The 20,322-nt window shown below is 41.7% G+C and overlaps 1 protein-coding gene across 3 annotated transcripts in view; it reads left to right on the top strand.

Annotated features, from left to right (window-relative positions):
• ALPK1 (alpha kinase 1) overlaps window positions 1-20,322 on the top strand; it is a 52,201-nt gene that overhangs the window by 18,716 nt on the left and 13,163 nt on the right. For all 3 annotated transcript variants that reach the window (XR_008332265.1, XM_053403750.1, XM_053403751.1), the window contains exons 3-4: window positions 4,101-4,255; window positions 19,053-19,251. Coding sequence is in view for 2 of the 3 variants with exons in the window: in XM_053403750.1 (XP_053259725.1) it covers window positions 4,101-4,255; window positions 19,053-19,251 (354 nt within the window). In the remaining variant the exon portion in view is untranslated. The remainder of the gene's footprint in view (window positions 1-4,100; window positions 4,256-19,052; window positions 19,252-20,322) is intronic.

Genomic DNA, 20,322 nt, shown 5'->3' with positions numbered 1-20,322 from the left:
CTGTCAGTTCTCATTTAAAGCTTCAGTAAACATGAGGCTATAAGGAGCGGTTTTCGTTTAAGAAAAACAATGCTTCCAAAGTTTGGCGATGCACATAAATTTCAATTATAAAAAAGGGGGAGGGGAAATAATGCAACTTCTGAATGGCGGCTGTTTGCTGTCCTTTCACTGAGAGTATATCCCCTTCATTAAAGCATTTGACCGTTTCCCCTAATGCAACTCCCTACATTTGAATTCCCAGATATTTTTCTCTCTATATAAAAGTTCATCATCTACAAAAGTGTTTTGAAAATAAAAATGGTTCAGGGTGTTAGAGGAAGATTTGCAGGCAACGGATACTTTGAAGAGCGGTACGTCAATACCAGTGACACGTTGAAAGAGTTTTTGTTTTATTGAATATGATATGAAAAAGAAACCATTTATTGAAGAAACCATTTATTGAAATAGGAAGATGATCTATTAGGTCATCTGATGAAGCAAACTCTTGCCTGTGCATAGTCGTTCCATGATCCATTTGTTAGTCTATTATTATTATTATTATTATTATTATTATTATTATTATTATGCCCATTTGACTAGGTTGCCCCAGTTACACTGGGTGGCTTCTAACAAATTGAAAACATTAAGCACAGTAAGACATCAAACATTAAAAACTTCCTTATACAAGGCTGCCTTCAGATGTCTTCTAAAGGTTATATAGTTGCTCATCTCTTTGACATCTGATGGGAGGGCGTTCCACATGAAGAGTGCCACTACTGAGAAGGCCCCCTGCCCGGTTCCCTGCAACCTCACTTCGTGCAGTGAAGGAACCCCAGAAGGCCCTCAGTGCTGGGCTTCAGTGTCCAGGCTGAACTGTGGGGATGCAGATGCTTCTTAAGGTGCCACAAGACTTGTTATTGTATCCAGAAGCCTCTTTATGGGGTTTTTCCTGCAGCAGATTACCATGGCTAGCTCTTCCAAAATTAATTACTCCAAATAAAGCTACCACAAGATGTGCTTTTCTTCTGAAGTAACACCCATTCTGTTCAATGGGGCTTGATCTCTAGGAATTTTGCTTAGAAATACTAAATAGTTGCAGTACTTTTGCAAAAAGTTTTGCCAGTTCGGAGCCTAAGCTTGTACTTCCATAAATTCTGACTTTGTACGTTACCTAACGATTAAGTTGTCACGGTTGAAATCCTTTTGACCATACTTCCTCCTTCCATCCCTTTACTGCCATAGTAGGGTCTTGGGTGCTTCCACACAGATACTTAGTGTGGATTCGGTGCTGCTCTAGCAAACACATTTCGCAGCATTCAAATAACCTAGTCCTCATCAAAATGGCAACCCATTTGCCTACTGCCTTCATTTAATCTGGATCTATAATTTCTGCAGAAGCTTTGGGTTTTTTTTTTTTTTTAAATGTATTATTTTCCTGGAAACAGTCCATTTGAACTAAATGGAGGGAGGGAATATGGGATGGCATTTTGATAAGGACATCATAGTGAGGACATTGTGCAAAACAGACTTGCACAAGCAGCACCAAGCGCAGAATAAACTGCTGCAAGGAAGTGGCCCTATGTTAAGCAGACGATTATTAAAATAGATAAATCTGAATTTTGTTTGCTTATTTGTTTACACACACACACACACACACAGGATTTTCCTTTTTGACAGACAAATCATGTGACTCTCCACCTAGTTCTGCTGTTTCAATAGTACCAGCTACTTTGCCCGAGTGAATCAATCATGATGACATTTGGGGAAATTTAAATCCACCTCATGCAGGGCCTGTTCTGTTTGTGTACAGTTTTCTGCTTCCTTTCACTGTGATGATAGTTGTCTGTAGCTCTTTGGCATTTGGGAATATAGGCTATGTGTAGAGGGCTGGTGTATTTTTTCTTGTAAGGTTTCCTTTCATTTCATCCCACAAAAGGCACTTTTGTTTCCTTGTCACAAATTCCTTTCAGCTTTATTATCACTCTTTAGAATGGGCTATTGAACTTCTAATCAGGTAGTTCTTTCTTCTTCGGTTTCCCTTATTAAATGCTGGAGAGTATGATAAATAATCGGCTTAGTTACAGATAAGGTACATCAGTACCCTTTTAATCACTACATTAGACATGGCCCTTCAGGTAAACTAGTTCAAGCAGCAAAGGAACCAAGGCTCAGAGATTCCCTAGGACCTACTTCCCTTAGATTTTCGTTTTTGTATTAGCTATCCGCTTTGAGTCCAAGAGGCAATAATATGAATAATGTCACAATGTGTGTATGATTGTTCCATTGGATTATATCCCTGCAGGTTAGTTAAATGCTCCAATTGCAGATGTCTTCTTCCTTAACAGGTGTTTTTTTTTAAAAAAAAATCCTACAATGATCACATATTGCTTATAAGAAGTGTGGCATCATTTATGGCAGCAGTTTGAACTAATTATATGAACTCAAAGCCTGAAGCTTGTTGTTATTATTATTATTATTATTATTATTATTATTATTATTATTTATTAAATGCCTATACTGCCCTTCACCTGAAGATCACAGAGCAGTTTACAATAAAAATACAAAAATACACACCATAGTAACAAACACAAACAATAACAATGTCATTTCATTTATTAGTATTACTACTGCTTCCCTAGATACTACTTCTTTCTATCCAGGATGGAGATGAATAGTGGAAACAGGAGCAGGGATTTATAGAATCATAGAATCATAGAATCATAGAGTTGGAAGAGACCACAAGGGCCATCGAGTCCAACCCCCTGCCAAGCAGGAAACACCATCAGAGCACTCCTGACATATGGTTGTCAAGCCTCTGCTTAAAGACTTCCAAAGAAGGAGACTCCACCACACTCCTTGGCAGCAAATTCCACTGTCGAACAGCTCTTACTGTCAGGAAGTTCTTCCTAATGTTTAGGTGGAATCTTCTTTCTTGTAGTTTGGATCCATTGCTCCGTGTCCGCTTCTCTGGAGCAGCAGAAAACAACCTTTCTCCCTCCTCTATGTGACATCCTTTTATATATTTGAACATGGCTATCATATCACCCCTTAACCTCCTCTTCTCCAGGCTAAACATGCCCAGCTCCCTTAGCCGTTCCTCATAAGGCATCGTTTCCAGGCCTTTGACTATTTTGGTTGCCCTCCTCTGGACACGTTCCAGTTTGTCAGTGTCCTTCTTGAACATTTAGAAATGAACTCATCCAGCTTGCATTGGCCTTAGCTCTTCATGTCTCAGGGATTTCCAGACAGGCTGACTTTGCACCAACCCTTCCATCTGCTAAATCTCATTCACCATCCTTTTCCTTGTTGTTGTTTAGTCATTTAATCGTGTCCGACTCTTCGTGACCCCCATGGACCAGAGCACGCCAGGCACTCCTGTCTTCCACTGCCTCCTGCAGCTTAGTCAAACTCATGCTCGTGGCTTCGAGAACACTGTCCAACCATCTTGTCCTCGGTTGTCCCCTTCTCCTTGTATCGTTTTCCTAAGTTTCTGCAAAAGACAAATTCTGAGGAAGAGTGCTGTTTCTTAAACTTCTCCCAACTCATTAATCGGGAATATTAAGAAACTACAGTTCTCAGACCTAAGCCAAAGGCTTTATTCAAAGACCCTTCATTCTGGGTTGGACTAAAATTCCATTCAGTATTCTGTTTCCAGCCAGATAACTTAGCAAGTCAGACATGACAGCAATGGCTTTCCCCTGTTACATGTCTCCAGCATCTGGTATTTAAAGGTATATTGCCTCTGGACTCAGAAGACTGAGTTAGGTATTAAGTTACACATTAAGGGCTCCAAACTCTCATTTTCACACTGTGGAGGAATCCATTTCCTCTGCTCCTTTCTGCCTCCTTTTCTCTTCTCACACCTACAAAGCAACAACAGTCTTTCACTTCCTTGATAAAATCCCTTCTCTTAATGACAGACAGCTCTAGTTTACCTGCAGGGCAGAGCACGGGAGGTCACCTGATGACAGGCAACCTCTCATTATTACTCTGCGGCTGGGAGAAGTGACAGCTTGCAGCCACTGAGAGACAAAAACGGTGGAGGGAATGCTTTCAGCAGGTCAGGTACCACCTCCTAACCTTCGCACCTGAATCGCTTACCTGCACTTTGACCTTTTCAGCTTTGCTCCCTGATGATCTGAGGACCCTCATCGAAGAGGCAAAGGAAATGAAGTGGCCCTTCGTGCCAGAAAAGTGGCAATACAAACAAGCCGTAGACCTGGAAGACAAAACAAACCTGAAAGATGTGATCAGTGCAAGGCTGCATGAGTTACTGGTATGAAGTATATGACACCTGCCTTTGAAACCTGCATTCACAGCACTTAGATGTACAGTGGCCTAACAGATGGTAGCCTTCCTTTTATATAGGTGACCCCCATCCTTCACTGCTGTTTCTGCTAGGTGACAGTTGTCATCCTGGTTACATTTAATTCTGTGGCCGCGTTCTTACTCTTATCAGTTGTGTTGGGGTTAATGCCTTGATTTTGTTTACATATGGACCAGAAGGCAGTGTCTTCTCTGCTGTAGACATGGAGATCCTGCACAAGGGGGCTTCCCCCAGTGACTGAAGAAGCCCACTCATTCAGGAGCTTCATGTGTTCTTTGGAACAAATACAGATGTGTGCAATTACAGATATAAAGGCTTACCAATGGTCTAAAAGGTCCAAGTCCAGCACTCTATCTGCAAGAGTTGCAGCTAAATGCCCCTTTGAAGGTCACTTGTCAGGCATGATGCAGACAAGTTTCACTTGTTGTTACATATGTCATCTGAGGTGTAAGCCCTGAAGGCGGTGGGTCCAATTTTAGTTATCTTAGCAAATAGCAAGTGGATAGATATATCCTCCAAGAATTTGACTATACCACTTTCAGAGCCATCTGTGTTGGGTTTTGGTTGGGTTTTTGGCAACATCTTGAGGCAGTGATTTTCACTGTAAATTATGGGCTGAGTAAAGTTGTATTTAATTTTGATTATCCTGAATCAATCGTATCGGACTACCCTATGATTCCAGTCTTTTGAGGAACAGAGAGGAACTTCTCTCTATTTATTCTGTCCTCTCCCCGCCCCCCATTCCGGACTGCATACACATTTTTTACGTACATTGGAGCATAAGGAAAGTCTCTTAAATCAGGCCAGTGGTCCATTTGGTCCAGCATCCTCTTCTTACAGTGGCCAACCAGATGCAGGACTTGAGCATAAGAACACCTGTGGTTTCCATCAACTGGCATTCAGCAGCATTACTGCCTTCAGCCATTTAGGGAGTATATATGCATCAGGGTTAACAGCCAGTGATAGCCTCACCCGCCATGAATTTGTCTAATCCTCTATTAAAGCCATCCAAGTTGGGGGCCATCACTGCCTCTAGTGGGAATAAAATCCATAGTTTATTCTATCTTTCCTGAATCTTCCAACATTAAGCTTCATTGTATTGCCCCAAGTTCTGGTACAATGAGAGAGGGAGAAAAACTTTCCTCTTCTTCACACAACACATAGCTAAACTATGGAACTCACTCTGCCTGGCTTTCAATTTGAACTTAGCCTGATCTTTTTTTCCCCGTTCCTTCCTTCCCTCCCCCTCCCCTTTTTATGAAGATTACCTGCTCTGGGATCCCACAGCTAATTCTCCCCTGGTCTCCTCGCTGGCCCAAATAGGACTAATTTAACCCGCTAGCCCTGGTGATCATCTAATGTTTATTGGATGGATTTCCCCCCTAAATTGATTTTTGAATTCTGAATTTATTGTTATTCATGGTTTATACTGTATTTTATGCTGTTTTTTGTTGCATCAATTAAGTGTTTTAAATTTGTTTTTAGCTGCCCTGAGCCCGGTTTTCTGAGCCAGGAAGGGTGGGGTATAAATAAAAATTTATTTGTTTTTTTAATTATAGGAGGCAGTGACAGCCACCAGCATAAGTACCAGTTGCAGGAAAGCACAAGAGGAGAGAGGGCTCTTGTGCTCGAATCCTGCTTATGGGTTTCCCACAGGCATCCGGTTGGCCTCTGTGAGAACAGGATGCTAGACTAGATGAGCTATTGGCCTGATCCAGCAAGCAATTCCTAAACCTGCGTAGGCCAGAGCTCCAACAACCGCTGGGAATTTTCTGCAGCACAATTGCTGTGTTTGCAGCGAGGGTTAAAAGTGAGGGAGGGACCTGTTGGTTGCAACCAGGTGCTATTTGTATCTAGGTGCAAGGTAGGATAAGGAGTTGCCTCCTTAAATCACTGTTTCCCTCTCCTTCTGTAAGTGAATGGTTTAACTTGCGTGGAGCACCTTACATGCCCCTTGGTAAAAGTGGGAGGGTTTTGTTGTCGCCCTTGCTTTACAAATCCCTAGTGCTAAGTGGAGTTTTATTGTGATTCTGAGTTTGTTTTGCTGTGTTTTCTTCCTCCCCGTCCCCTCCTTTCCCTTTCCCTTTTTGGTGTGTGGCCTCAGATGGAAATTTATGGCGGTGGCTGACCCCCTTTTACAATGCTCACAAAGCCCTCGGACTCAAGAGCATTTGTCTGCTCTCTCCCAGGATAAACACCTGCAGCCAACTCCCTGAGAAACCTGGATAGATGGGAGATTAATGTGACTGTAATAGTGGAACAGTGTTTGCCCACATTATCCCCTCACCCCAGGTAGATGGGCCTTTTCTGAGATGATACCAATTATTTATTGCCGAAACATCTGTTGATAACTGCAGCTGCCCCGGCGAAACAAAGCATATCATGGGGTCACAGACTATAGGGCCCTACAATCCTGCCTGATGCTCTTTGGAGACTATTCACCAACACACCCCAAAGTACATGGGTTACCGTCGTCTTCAATGTTTCATGGTGCCGTAAAAAATACTTTCTAAACGCTGAGCTCGCTTCCCCATGTGCTTTGAACTATTATTTCATTTTCACTGGTAATTTATATTCTAGCACTATTGTACTGTGGGAGAAAAGGGATACTATTTTACTCCCCAATTTAATTGTAGAATGACTGGCACTTTGACCCATATTATTAGTATTAGTCAAGAAAGGTTCTTTCCCCCACCCCCTTTCCATTGCTCTCTTTCCCATTTATTTATTCAAAACGAAATTTAAAAAATTCAAGACACAGAAAAAGTTTCTTTAGAACTTTGATTAAGATGTTGAGCAAGGCTGGGGAGGGGGGAAGTATTAAATTTACAGTTTGATTGCGAAGAATAAAGTTCTGAGCTTCCTCTTTTGATATGATTTGCAGGAGGGAATTAATTTAAATCCCTCCAAAAGAGAAATCAGCCTTTGTTGATATTGTTTGGCGAAAACTTTGACACGTTTCATCTGAGTTTATTCTAAAGTGGCGAGTTTAGAATAAGCTCTCCACTGGAATGAACCAGTGTTTGTAAAGTGATTTGGGATCCTTGAATGAAGTGTTTATTATTCTGGAAGGTCAGATTTTGGGGACCATATTCACAGTGTGCAGTATCTTGCTTCTCGAGTAGCTCCACTGATCTCAAAGTGTCTCTATGAGAGCACTTGGGTCTCCAGTCTGAAAGTTTGACTTAGCCTTGCATTGTTAGTAGTGATGCTTTGTTTGCAGACCATTGCTCTGTTGAGTATGCAAAGCAACCATTGCTGCTTACATCATCCTTTTAAACAGTTCAGCTTTGCATAGGCTGCAGAATCCTATTGTACAAAACAACCAGAAGACAGGAATGCTCATAAAAGACATGGGGGCAATGGGGGTGGGTGGAGAGGGGCATGGAGGAAATCCCATATCTGCTAAATTTAATGAGAAACTCAGGGTGGTAGTCAACTGTTTTACTCAGAGTAGACCCATTGAATTTAATTGGCCCAACTTAGGCAAAGTCATTCATTTCAATGGGATTTCTCTGAGCAGCTTAATTGACAACCACCCTCAGTAATTAACACGCCAATGTAAAACATGCATCCTAAAATGTTTTCCCTCTTGATAGGGATTTTCACTGGAGAATTCTAGAATAGGAGTTTGATAGAAGAAAGATCCTGACTGTTAATGTTATTTCTGTGGAACTATAAGAAAGCAATTCTGGTGATTTGTCACCTGTCTCTTCAAAGAACTATCTTAGGTCCTTTCTTTCAGATGTTACATTTTTGGGGGTATAGATTTATGGGGGGGTTGAGTTTTTGATCTTATTTTTTGCTTTTGTCCTGCTGTTTCACTTCTTAGGTCTAAATTAAAAATAGTGCAAACAATTATAAACTGTGACAAAACTGAAAGCAGCAACAGGTGTGTGTGTGTGTGTGTGTGTGTGTGTGTGTGTGTGTTGTAAAAAATGCATTCTAGGGCAGCAGATATCACACAGAGGTGATTTGCCAAAGTCTTGCCAAACCAAAACTGTTATTTCATTAAAATTATACACCGCTTCATAATTTTTTAAAAAAACCTCTCCAAGTGGTTTGCATTTTTTAAAATAAAAAGTTATCAATAAGATTAGCAGCAATAAAACTTTCAAAAAGTTAAAATAACAATAGACTAAAAACAAATTGAAACTTTTCATACAAGGTGGGGAAACTGAATCTGCATAGGATGGGATTTGCTAAGGCGGGAGGTATGGATTGATGCCAACTTGGGTGGCTTTAAAAAGAGGATTTGACGATTGATTTGATTTGTATGCCGCCCTTCACCCGAAGATCACTGGGCAGTCCTGAACGTAAAAATACAAAATACAAACACAAAATACATAATAAAAGCAAGTGCAAGAACAAAAACAAACCAATAACTCCCTTCCAACAAACACATGGAAGATAAGGCTACCAATGACTGCTAGGCATGATCACTAAATGTTACCCCAGTATCAGAAGCAACATGCCTCTGAATACCAGTTCCTGGGGAACAACAGTAGAAGATTGCTGCTTTTTCCACTTGTGGGTTTCCAAAAAGTATCTGGTCCTTGTTCTGTCCCCATTTTTTTAAATCAGGGGATAAGCAGTTAACCCTCCCATTGCAAATCATCTCAGCTCTTCTTCCAACAAACAGTGAACGTTTAAAAACAAAAACCCAGGTCTCTTTCTCCTTCCTGGCTGAGCCAAGGAAAATGAGGGTCGAAAACACTTCAGCTTCCACTGGGATTCCAAACAGGACGTTTCTTATGCTTACTTTGAGCACAGCTTTGAGCACAAGCTGTGCTCAAAGTAAGCATAAGAAAACTGGGAGACAGAACGGGCAAGCGGGAAAGCAGCAGAGGTGATAAATAACTATATGTTGATTTGAAATGAACAGCTGGAGGTATCTCATCTGCTTTTAATAAATGTGCTCTTGCCCGTACGAGTGTCTATTATGGTTTTCCCTAGGTGCCTGACCTTCTCATACATCTGCAGACTGTAAAAAAACACACGTTCTGACTCCAGCCCATGTGAGGATCTGGTTTTTGAACCAACGGTTGGCACTGCCCTTGGTGCTCATTGGAGCACAGGATTCTGCCTTATGCCAGGTCTGACTATTGGTCCATCTACTTCTGTATAGTCTACACTGATTGGCAGCAGTTCTTCAGAGAGTTAATCTTTCCAGCCCTACCTGGAGATGCCAGGGATTGAACTTGGGACCTTCTGTATGCAGAGATCTGCTGCTAGGCTCTTTCCCTTCCCTTCATCACCTATTTCCTCACACTCTCCCTCCCCTCCCACCTCTATGGAGGACTCTGGCTGTTGACACTGTCAGTGTCGACTATCTGTTTTGCAAGTGTGGTTGTGGTGTCTCTAGTGATGTGAGGTGAGAATATTCTCTGCTAGAAAATTATCCAGAGAATATTCTCCCCAAACTGTAAATTCTAACGTAAGAACCAGTTTTACAACCCACATTTAAAAAATCTAGTAAATAATAAGTTAAGCTGTGATATTGCCAGTGTCAGTAATGAATAATGTTTTTTTTTTTATCCAGTTACATTACTGGGCATTGTGTCATTCACCATTGGCAGTTCTGAGCTACAGAAATATGTAATAGCCTTTTTTTCTATTTTGGTGTGACCTTATTCATAGCAATTCTATACTCTTGGCTATATAGTGTGATATATATTTTTACAGAAAGTAGCTTCAATGCTTTATACACTTAAAATACCAGGCCTATACAGTTATGTGTAACAGCATGTGAGGTGGCCTTGTTTTAAACAGTTGATCAGTTGACATTTCTATATTTTTATTTAGTGCCGATAACTGGTTTTGGCAGTGCCATTCAATGGTACAACATGCCATTTACCAGAGATTGACATACTGAAATATATTACCGTTAGAGCTATTAGAAGCACAAGATAGCCTATTACTGAATTTACTTGTATCAAAGAATGTGAATTCACTGCATTGCCCTATTGAATAAAATATCTGTACAGTTTTTGGTTGCCATCTGAACAAGTTTACCCATGAATAAACATGTATATTAACTAATTATATCATTTTCAATGAATTAAAATGAATATTCTCCTATTTTAAATGAAAATTCTCTAATATTCTCATTAACTGAGAATATTCTCGAGAATATTCTTCAAGAGATTATTGTCAAGAATTTAATATCACTGGGTGTCTCAACCCAATAAGCAACCTTGTAAGGTACTGCATGTAGTAGCTCTCTTTTACTTGAGCAGATCATATCCTGCAAAATGATCTACTGTGGTGTATCTTTGTGACCCCCAGGGCATCTTGATATTAAAGCCTGAGATTCCCCCCCCCCCATAACTGTCTATTTGCTCAAGTCATATTCAATGAGCATGATTTTAATTTGTTTCTTAGCCCTGTGATATGTCATGGATGTTTCAGTTGAGGTTCCTGCACCAGAATAGGACTAGATTTAACTAGATGACTCTTGGGGTCCCTTCCAACTCTACAATTCTATGATTCTATGATAATAGCGATAGCTGTACTGTATCTTTAAATGTAACCTTAAGGGCCCTAAACTGGACCCTTTACTCTGCCTGTTTGCAAACAGAAGATACAGTCACCCATCTTTCTCGCAACTAATTTCCCAGGGAGGTGTCTGCTGCTTTCGTGTTGTGGGTTTTTAAAAACCCTCTTTTTCCAACCACCTTTTTTAATACGGCTGTTTTCAGAGAGTTGTGTTAGAAAGCATAGCTTTGCTGGCTGTTAACAGGTAACGCTAACAATTCTTCATTGTTTATTTTAACTGGTTTAAACGCTTTTAAAGTGATGGTTAGTTCAGGCAGCCTCAAGTTTCCTATACCTGAAATGGTTCAAATTTGTGCACAGTGAAAACTTAATAGATGACCATGGCCAATTACTCATTTTTTCCCAGCCTAGCCTACCCTATAAAGTTGCTGTGATGATAAAAGGGGATGCACGCGCACCACCCTGAGCTCTGGAGGAAGAGCAGGATAAAAACATAATAATGGCATACTCTGCCAATTCTATAAATGCAGTGCTTCTCGTTATTCTACTAGTTTTCACAAACTATGAAGCAAGCAAAGCACACTTATCTCTAGACTACATGCTCAGTGGGGGCTTGTATTACTGGCATTACATTCTCTCTTTTCCTGTGTAGGTGGACTCAGGTTTCTACCCCATTTGCTGCATCCATTTAATACATCCCAAGTGCCCTGTACCTGGATGAGTTAGCAATGCCATTCCTTCCTAGTCTTAGCAAACCAAAAAACCTCTAGGCTCAATTATTGATGATTTAATTCTTGCTCATTGAAAATTCCTCCACCCTCATCTGCTTCTATCTTCCTAATTTATTCTGCTCAAGCAATTTCGTATATTCACATTTTGTCCCGTACCTCAGTGCCAGATGGCTCTGGGAGAGAGTGTTTTCTCCCTTCCTGGGAGCAGCTGCAGTTGTCGGCAAAAACAAGGTATCCTGGCATTGAACCTAAGGCTGAGACCCAAACATTAAGGTGTTTTGCTGGGAGGAACCAGGCCACTAATGCGAGAAACCATGAAAACAGCACACCCGTCCACTCAGGGCATTTTCGCAAAGGCCCTTCAGTAAAGGCTGTTTTGCATTTCCACCCTGAACCCCTATAATTGGTGTATAGAAATCTTCTGCAAATCTAATTCCATCTCCACCTGACTCAGCTTCCCAGCCATGAAGTTCCTTTTGTGCCCCTAAACTCAATTACACATCCTAGGTTGACATTGTAGAAACAGATGTTCAGGCAAAGTGCACTTTTATTTTTCTCTCTTGGCATGGATACAGAAATCCCTTAATCGCAATTTCCAAATTAGAACCCTTTTCTTTCTTTTATATTTTGGTTATACCTCTGTGTCGCCATAATTTTGTTTTGTTTTGTCCATGAACTGTCTTCCTCCTGGGGTTGTAGGCTTGATGGGTTGTTGCTGTTTTAAAAAATAAAATTATGTTCAGGAGATGCAGATGCAACAGTGCACATCTGATCAAAAGCTTTTATGTAAGGTGCAGAAAGACAGGATGTGGGACTGCAAAGAAACTGAGGTTGGGCAAGGTCAGAAGTAGACTTTTTCCTGTCCCTCAGAAACATAAATTAGCAAAAGAATTGTGAGCTGTGGTATATGGTTGGATACACATTATATCAAATCTAAAGGAAAACAACTGTAATAGGTGGGATGGACCTGTGGCCAAGGTGATGTCTGTTATCCAAACAAGCAAGGGATATTGCAGATGTTAACCTGTGATGGGAGAAATCTGGAAGTGAATCAGTCAGCGCATTAGGAATTATGTGAGCCATTCATGGCAATTCAAAATACAAATTACGCAGAAACTTCCGCTGTGTCTCATCTGCCACTTGGAGGTAATTTTATACATTCTTCTTTTTATACATTATTCATTTTAAGACAGCAAGAGTTACGAGATCAGCTTTTCTCAAAGTAAATAAGCACTCTTTCCTCAGTATAGCTTTGCATGTGCACCTCAGGCATGGCAGCCGTTCTGTCTTGTTTGACTCATATATGGAGACAGAGAAAGTATTCTTCTGACGAACCAGGATAACACACTTTCAGTCTCATCATGCTTCTACAGGACACTGCCAGAAAAAGAGAAGAGGAAAGCTTTTCATTGTTCTGCTGAAGGGAGGTGATCCTGGCAGCATGCTTCTGATATGCAATCCCTCTCAGAAATGTTGGTATCTTAACAACACTTCAAACACGTTTTGCAGGGTCTTAGACCTGCGAAACTGATTGACCAGAGACTAATAGGACAGAAGACATAAATGTGTGGACCCATAGGCAGTAACAGCTCTCCCATTCTGCTTCAGACTTCTGAAAAATTGCTATCTGTACCAGTAGTGGATTGCATGATGGGACACCACTACACATCTGACCTCCAGTTGGTTGCTTCACTGCTGCTTACTGGGAGGGGCAAGGTGGACGCAGTGCAAACACACTGGCAAAGCCTCTCCAGTGCTCCTGACAGTGTGTTTGCACCACACCAACCACACCACTGTTGTTGGGTTGAAATAACGACAGACAGGTAGCGAGTGTCATCTGGGAGGCATCTCTCGAGCAAGTCTCGAGGAGCCTCTTTTATTGAATATTACAGCATTGCCACATATGTGCTTATTGCTGATTGGTTAACACAAGTACAAAGCAAAGATTGCATATAGGCATTAATCACCAATAGATTAAAGGCTGGGAAAGGGAGCACAGAACTAGACAGGCATGAAGACCTCCTAATTAAACTATAACCAATGATTAATATAGTAAGACTTAAAACAATTACTAATGATTGATATAGGAAACTTAAAAGAGCATAATAATCACGTTCCGTAGATGTGATCAACTATGCATTAAGAACGGGTCAAAGTACAATGTTTTTCCTGAACTCAATGTGAACTGAACATTCTAAGGTGGTGAGTGAATGTCTTAGTATTAGAACGGTTTGTGCAGCATTATGTGCAGAAGCAAAGCTTAGGAGCAAGACTTCCCATCAGGCCACAGTCATGTATAGAATCATAGCATCCCATCACACTGTCTTTCCTCTTTCCCCACTTCCCTTCTAGTAAGCAGCAACAAACCAGAGGTAAGGTGTACATGACATATTGTCTGCTCCTGCTCTGTATCCATCATATGTTTATATTAGGAAGGGAATGTCTGTTGCCTCATCTAGGCTTTATGTGTGAAGTCTATCTTTTTACCCTAGAATTGCTGTCACAGAACTTGACCTACTTTCATTTTATGCTTTTATGGGAAGGAGGTTTTGATCTACATTTTCCATTAACATGGCAGCATTTTTGTGGACTAGGAACTGTTGTGTGACTTGGGAGCCAAGGGAAAAGGTATGATTTCTCAGAGGGGACGAGAACAGGGTTATAACTTCAAACAATTCACACCGAGCAAAATGTATTGGTGTGTTAACACAGCACGCCATCTTCGGGGAAAGAAAAAGCAGCTGATATTCTCACCCTGTCTTGACTTTTCCTCATTTTGTGTCCATTTGGTTTTGGAGAGGGATGCAAGAGGTTTCGGCATTGAGCGGAGAGTTAAATTATGCAGCTGCCCGGCCCTCCAGAATAGGATACTTGGTTTAGATTTTTCACAATGCTATTGAAGTGCTTATTTTCCTCCTGAAGAGACACAAACAGATGCAAACTTCTGTAAACACTTTAGAAATGAATTCAGTGAGTTTGGCCTCTCAGCGGTGCTCAATAGCTGACAGAAAAATGTCTAATTAGTGCAAGTGGAAATAATAGGGCCACTTGGATTCCTTCCATCCTCCTCCAAGTCTACTTTTCCGAGGAACTCAAAGGCTCTTTTGTTTGGTAGGTCACCCTCTCTCATGCTTTTGTGTTCCAATCTCTTAAGGAGGAGAAGAAGCAGAAAGAAAAAAATGCATTAGGCAATGGCTCAGTGCTTAAATATACGGTAGACTCCGGAGCATTGAGGAAAATGTGTCACTGGCAGTGTTCGTTTTCAGGTGCTTAAAGACAGGGATCCCTCCATTGTCAAGAGGCACATTCACACAAAGAAATGGGAATCCCTTTCAAGTGTTATTCTTTGCGAAAGCATGCCCCCTTGCAAATAAATAAATATATTTCCACCAGTTTTTGAAGCATAAGTCAGCCCGTGAATACTTGTTCACAACTGGTCTTGTGAGGTAAACAAATATCAGGCATTCCTGTTCAAGTTGTTCACACTATGGCTATTTCAGTTTCTTCAAGTCTTCAAGTTGCATAGTCTATGATTTGAAACAAGCCACAGGGTGTAAATCTTTTTCTCAGGCTAACATCAACAACCTATCCCTAATCTTGGAGCTGATTGTCACCACAAATGTTTTCACACATTTATTGAGTCATTCATGAGAGTCTCTCTTCTGGGGGGGCGGGAGGGAATGGGAGCTGTTGCTCTGCCACCAGGCCTGTGATTTGGATGGAGAGGGCGCTACATTCAGTCCCTGAAATCTTCAGTTTAAAGGTTTTCCGGTAGCAAAACTTCATGCTAGGCGAACCAAGTCAGTGTCAGCACACTAGTGGGCAAGATGGTCTATTTATCTGACAAGATAAAAGGCAGCTTATACCATTATCAAGTTTTACCTGACTCTTCCGGTAACTTCCAAATAGTACTATAGTCCTTAGCCAAAACCACGCTCATACATAGGAACCCTGAATGTTAAGCAATGATTCAGATCAAGCAATTAGTTGCCAGAAGTTGATTTTTACATCTGATTAGTTTATCACATGGCTGGAGCTACCTCCAAATTCTTTGAACAATGTCTCCCAGTGTGTGATGCCAGTTTCCCCAGGGACTTTATAGAAAGTTGTCAGTGGAGGCCCTTTTTTGATGGGCCTGAAGGCAAAGTACCCTTTTGATGTTCATAGTACCAGGTGTAAATTACAAATTGACAATGAGTATTGCTTCCCAGTTCTTTCTCTTTGGTATTAGCTTCTTTGTTTTTATCATCTTTGGTGTTGAGAGGAGTTTCCCCTGCTTATGTAATTTAAGGCAGAGTAAGATTTGAAAGTTCTTCTATTTATTACAAAACAAAATACACACTATCAAAAATCGAGACCAGATGAAGCTGATTTCATGTTATGTATTTCATGTTAAGTCATTTTTACAAATGCACAACCCATTTGTAAAAATGATAGGTTAGTGGTAGACATTACTGGCCAAAATAGGTGTTGCTTGGGCCTCAAAGCCAGGAATTGGGAATTGAATACTTTAGACTCTCCCAGTTTTTTAATACAAGAATTCAGTATTTAATCCTGCAACGTCTTTAGAAGTGCTGCCTAGCCTTCAGCACTGTTGGTTGAAAGTTCCCAATGGACAGCTCCTTGCTCTGCCGGGTTATGCCAGATCATTGCTGGTCTGAAGACTGATTCACACTTTACATGGCAAGAGTGAATGCTGCCATGGATAGTTAGAGGACAAATGGGCAGGAGCATCTGATAGGCCACACAGCACAGCACTGCTTACCTGTCTTGTTTGCAGTAGTCATCAGCATTGCTTACCTGGCTTCCCAATGCTGCATGTCACTGCCAGTTACCAAGATGGGGAGCAGAAAGGCAGCGAAGAAAATGTCAAATTGGCTCCATCATTGCACCCATACTGTGCTGAGCCTTGTCCTTCACCATCTTCCTCTCGGTAACTATCAGTGACACTTGACAGTGTCAAGAAGCCAGGGAACAACACCGGTTGCTACTGTAAACAGGTGAGGAAGTAGTCTCTCCCAAGCAAGAACAGGCACAGGAAGATACTGATTCCACACAGATAACAACTAAGTCCAGCACTACCTGGTGACTAAACTGTATTATGACACTATCCACATGGATGCATAATTGCAAATGAAACAGGATACAGGGATATTGTGTATTTATGGTTGCTGCATGGACACATGTAAATTTGGCTTTATACATGGAAGCAAATGGGGGGAAATGTGAGTTTTCTGTCTTAAGTGAGATGAAGATACTATTTCTTTAGTAGTAGTAGTAGTAGTAGTAGTAGTAGTAGTAGTAGTGTGTTTTAATTTACTAGTCCCTGTGCATGGAAGATCCTATCTTCACTGAGGGAGCTTGTCATAGGGAAAACCCCCAGAACAGTTTGGCAGAACACAGGGGAGGAGAAAGGGAACGTCAGTTGTGCAAGCATTATTCCTTGCACTGATGGAGTACATTCCTTACTGCTACACTGGCTTCCAGGCAGGCTTAAATTATAGCTGCATCACTCTCTTTTTACCAATTAAGCAGCAAAAGCACTAGAGAATTTGAGTCAGGTAACTGACTTTTCTCAATGAGTCACTAAGTCACTAAGAAACAAATGCCTTCTCCAGCAGTGGACACTAGGAGTACACACAGAAAATAAATATTTGGATAGGGGGTCTGGCTTCATATGTCTATCAGAGTGACCTCTGAGCTCCATGTCAAGCTAATATTCTCATACTGCAGCCACAGTACTGGTATATTCTAGTCTAAGTAAAATTTCCCTTCATCAAATTAACCTTTCCTATTCGATCCCAAGGAAGGTGTTAACAAATCAAACTTGAGGCTCCAGCAGGCAGGAGTTTTCTTCTCATCTTTCCCCAGCTGAGGAGAGGAAATCTGAGATGCACTTTCACTCACACGCCATTCTCCCAAGGTGCAAGTTGGGCATTTGGGCAGATGTCACAATGCCTGCAGGGATTCTTGAGCACCCATGAAGGCTCTGTATACTGCCGCAGAGTTAGCCTGCTGGCCTTTCTTCTCTCCTAACAGCACGTTCCTTCATAAGTGCGGCTGATTCCCATGCCAGGGAGAAGGATCAGCCTCTGAGAGGGATACCAAGGGAGTTAATGCTATTTTTAAAAAAATCATTAAAGGTCACCTGCAAAGAGAAAACGTTGGACTGCTGACCCAGTTGCTCCTTTATGATGTACAAAGGAGCGTTTGATCTGGTAGCCTTTACTGCTATATTAATGCAACTTGTTGATGTTTAGAACTTGATTGACACCACAAAAGTCTTCATTTCCCTTGAGAATCAGAAGGCAAAGGCTTTTAATAGCACACACCCCCAATTCCCATTTAAGCTAATTTTAATGCTATATGTAGGTCATTTCTTGAAAACAGAACACTGGTCTACTTTTTAGGAGTGTTCTACCTTCCTCTTCCTTTTTTAAATAAGGTTGCAAGATACAGTGTCATTTAGTGGGTAGCATGTTGGACACAAATCAGGAAGGCCCAGGATCTAATAATTGGGTGAGCTTGATGGGTCTAAGCTGTTTGTCGTGAAGTTAAAATGAGATGAAACACTCTGAAGTCCTTGGAAGAAGGTTGGGATGAAAATGAATCGATGGTGGTGGTTAAAATTAAAGTAAAATTCGTTGATAATCAGAATATCCTATCTAAGATTGGGAGCATTGCACACAGCCACACAGTGATTTCACTGGTAACTAAGTATAGTGTGAGCCTGAATCCAACCTTGTGTGGGTTCCATGACTTGGTCTTTCAGTGCCATCGTTTGATGAATGCCAACTGGGCTGTGGCAGGCAGGAGGAGAGAGAGAGAGAGTACAATAAAATGTTGTTGGGTTTATGATAGGGTAAGGTAAAGGTAAAGGGACCCCTGACCATTAGGTCCAGTCGTGACCGACTCTGGGGTTGCAGCGCTCATCTTGCTTTATTGGCCGAGGGAGCCAGCGTTTGTCTGCAGACAGCTTCCGGGTCATGTGGCCAGCATGACTAAGCTGCTTCTGGCGAACCAGAGCAGCGCACGGAAACGCCGTTTACCTTCCCACCGGAGTGGTACCTATTTATCTACTTGCACTTGACGTGCTTTCGAACTGCTAGGTGGGCACGAGCTCACCCCGTCACGGGGATTCGAACTGCCAACCTTCTGATTGGAAAGTCCTAGGCTCTGTGGTTTAACCCACAGCGCCACCCGTGTCCCTTTTTTATCATAGGGTAGAGCATTGTAAAGTATGCTACACTTTTTAAAGCTTTTTTGAACTTCCCTTCCATGCCTCTGACAATTTTCTACGTTTGAAGCAATATCCCACCCCCAATCCCTCCTTTGCTCTGCAGTTTTCCGTAGCTGAAAGTGGGTGTACACATTTCTCAGCTAAGCAAGTCAACAAACATTTCTACCCCATCCCTCTGCCTGATGATTTACATATTTTATGGATAGTCCCCTAGAAACGGTTCCAATTTGAGAGCTGGTTGCTCCTCACCATCACATTCGTTTGGTGTTCTTTTCAGGTTTGTCTGAAAGCCTCCATTGCCAGCAGAGACTATGTGACAGCAGCTGCTATTGTGTTCCTGATTGACCGGTTCTTATATTGGGTTGATGGCTCCAGCCAGCTCCTTCAGATTGCCAAAAGGCTGCACGAGCTCCAGCCTACAACACCAATTGCCCCTCAGCTGGTGATTCGCCAAGCTCGCGTCTCTGTAAATTCAGGTAATGAAACACTCATTGCGCTACCCCCCTCCAACCACCATCTCCGTTTCTCGGCCGAGTCCCAATTAGGAGCTGCTTGACTTTCAAGAGGATACTTTGTCCCATTCTGGAGATGACATTCCTATGATCCTGAGCCATCATTTTAAACTGACACCCTGCTCCTGCCTGCCATCTACTCTCCATCTACCCCACCCCGCCCCCCACCCCGCCCCGCTCCATCTCCCTCCCACCTCTTCTGGCCTGCACAAAGTGTCTGGCATAAAGGGGTCTCTGAGAGAAAGAAGCAGCAGAGAAAATTGTGAAAGGGTGTGGAAAATACTAATTGGAGCTTTTGTCTCCTAACAAATCTGCCCTGCTGTTTCAAACAGGGGTCTGTGAATTGCTGTACTTCTGAGCAAAAGCCTTCAAAAAGATGATTAAAGATCTGGTATTTTCTGTGTGTGTGTGTGTGTGTGTGTGTGTGTGTGTGTGTGTACACACATATACATGCACTATGGCCACTTGGTGCAAATAATGCAGTTAACCTACTCATGTAAAATTGAGGGTTGTTGTTTTTTCTTCGTTCCTCTTTTGGTAGTACACAAAGATCATGAATGGCATTGGCCCATTTTAAAATACATATTCCTAGTTTTTTTAGGAAGGAAAAGCCAAAGCTAAGCTGATGATGAATACAGTTTTAGAAGGAAATAGCTTACATAAAATGAAATGATCATCTGATTTCAAACACTACATCTCAGGAATAGTATGTGCATCAAATATAATTGCCCTTATTTGTGAGCTCTGCTATCTGATGCCACTTCCCCCAACACTGGGCTCCCATACGTTTTCTTTACTACAACCCCACTCCACCTTAGCCAGCACGGCCAATGATGAGAGATGTTGGGGGTTGTAGTCCAAAAACATCTGGGAGAAAGGCTGAGTCTGATGCCAAGTCTTGCAAACACATGTCTTAAAGAAGTAAACAGGAGATTGGCATGCTGTTTACTCCTAAAGTCCAGGGTGAATCAGGGTGACATAGTTGGACCACAATGTGGGTGAGTCTAGGCAGATATAAATATCTAAACTACCTCG

Source organism: Podarcis raffonei, chromosome 9 (genome assembly GCF_027172205.1).
Source record: "Podarcis raffonei isolate rPodRaf1 chromosome 9, rPodRaf1.pri, whole genome shotgun sequence".
NCBI classification, from domain to species: domain Eukaryota; kingdom Metazoa; phylum Chordata; class Lepidosauria; order Squamata; family Lacertidae; genus Podarcis; species Podarcis raffonei.
The sequence above is the reverse complement of the archived record's forward strand: the minus strand, read 5'-3'. Positions and strand labels throughout refer to the sequence as shown.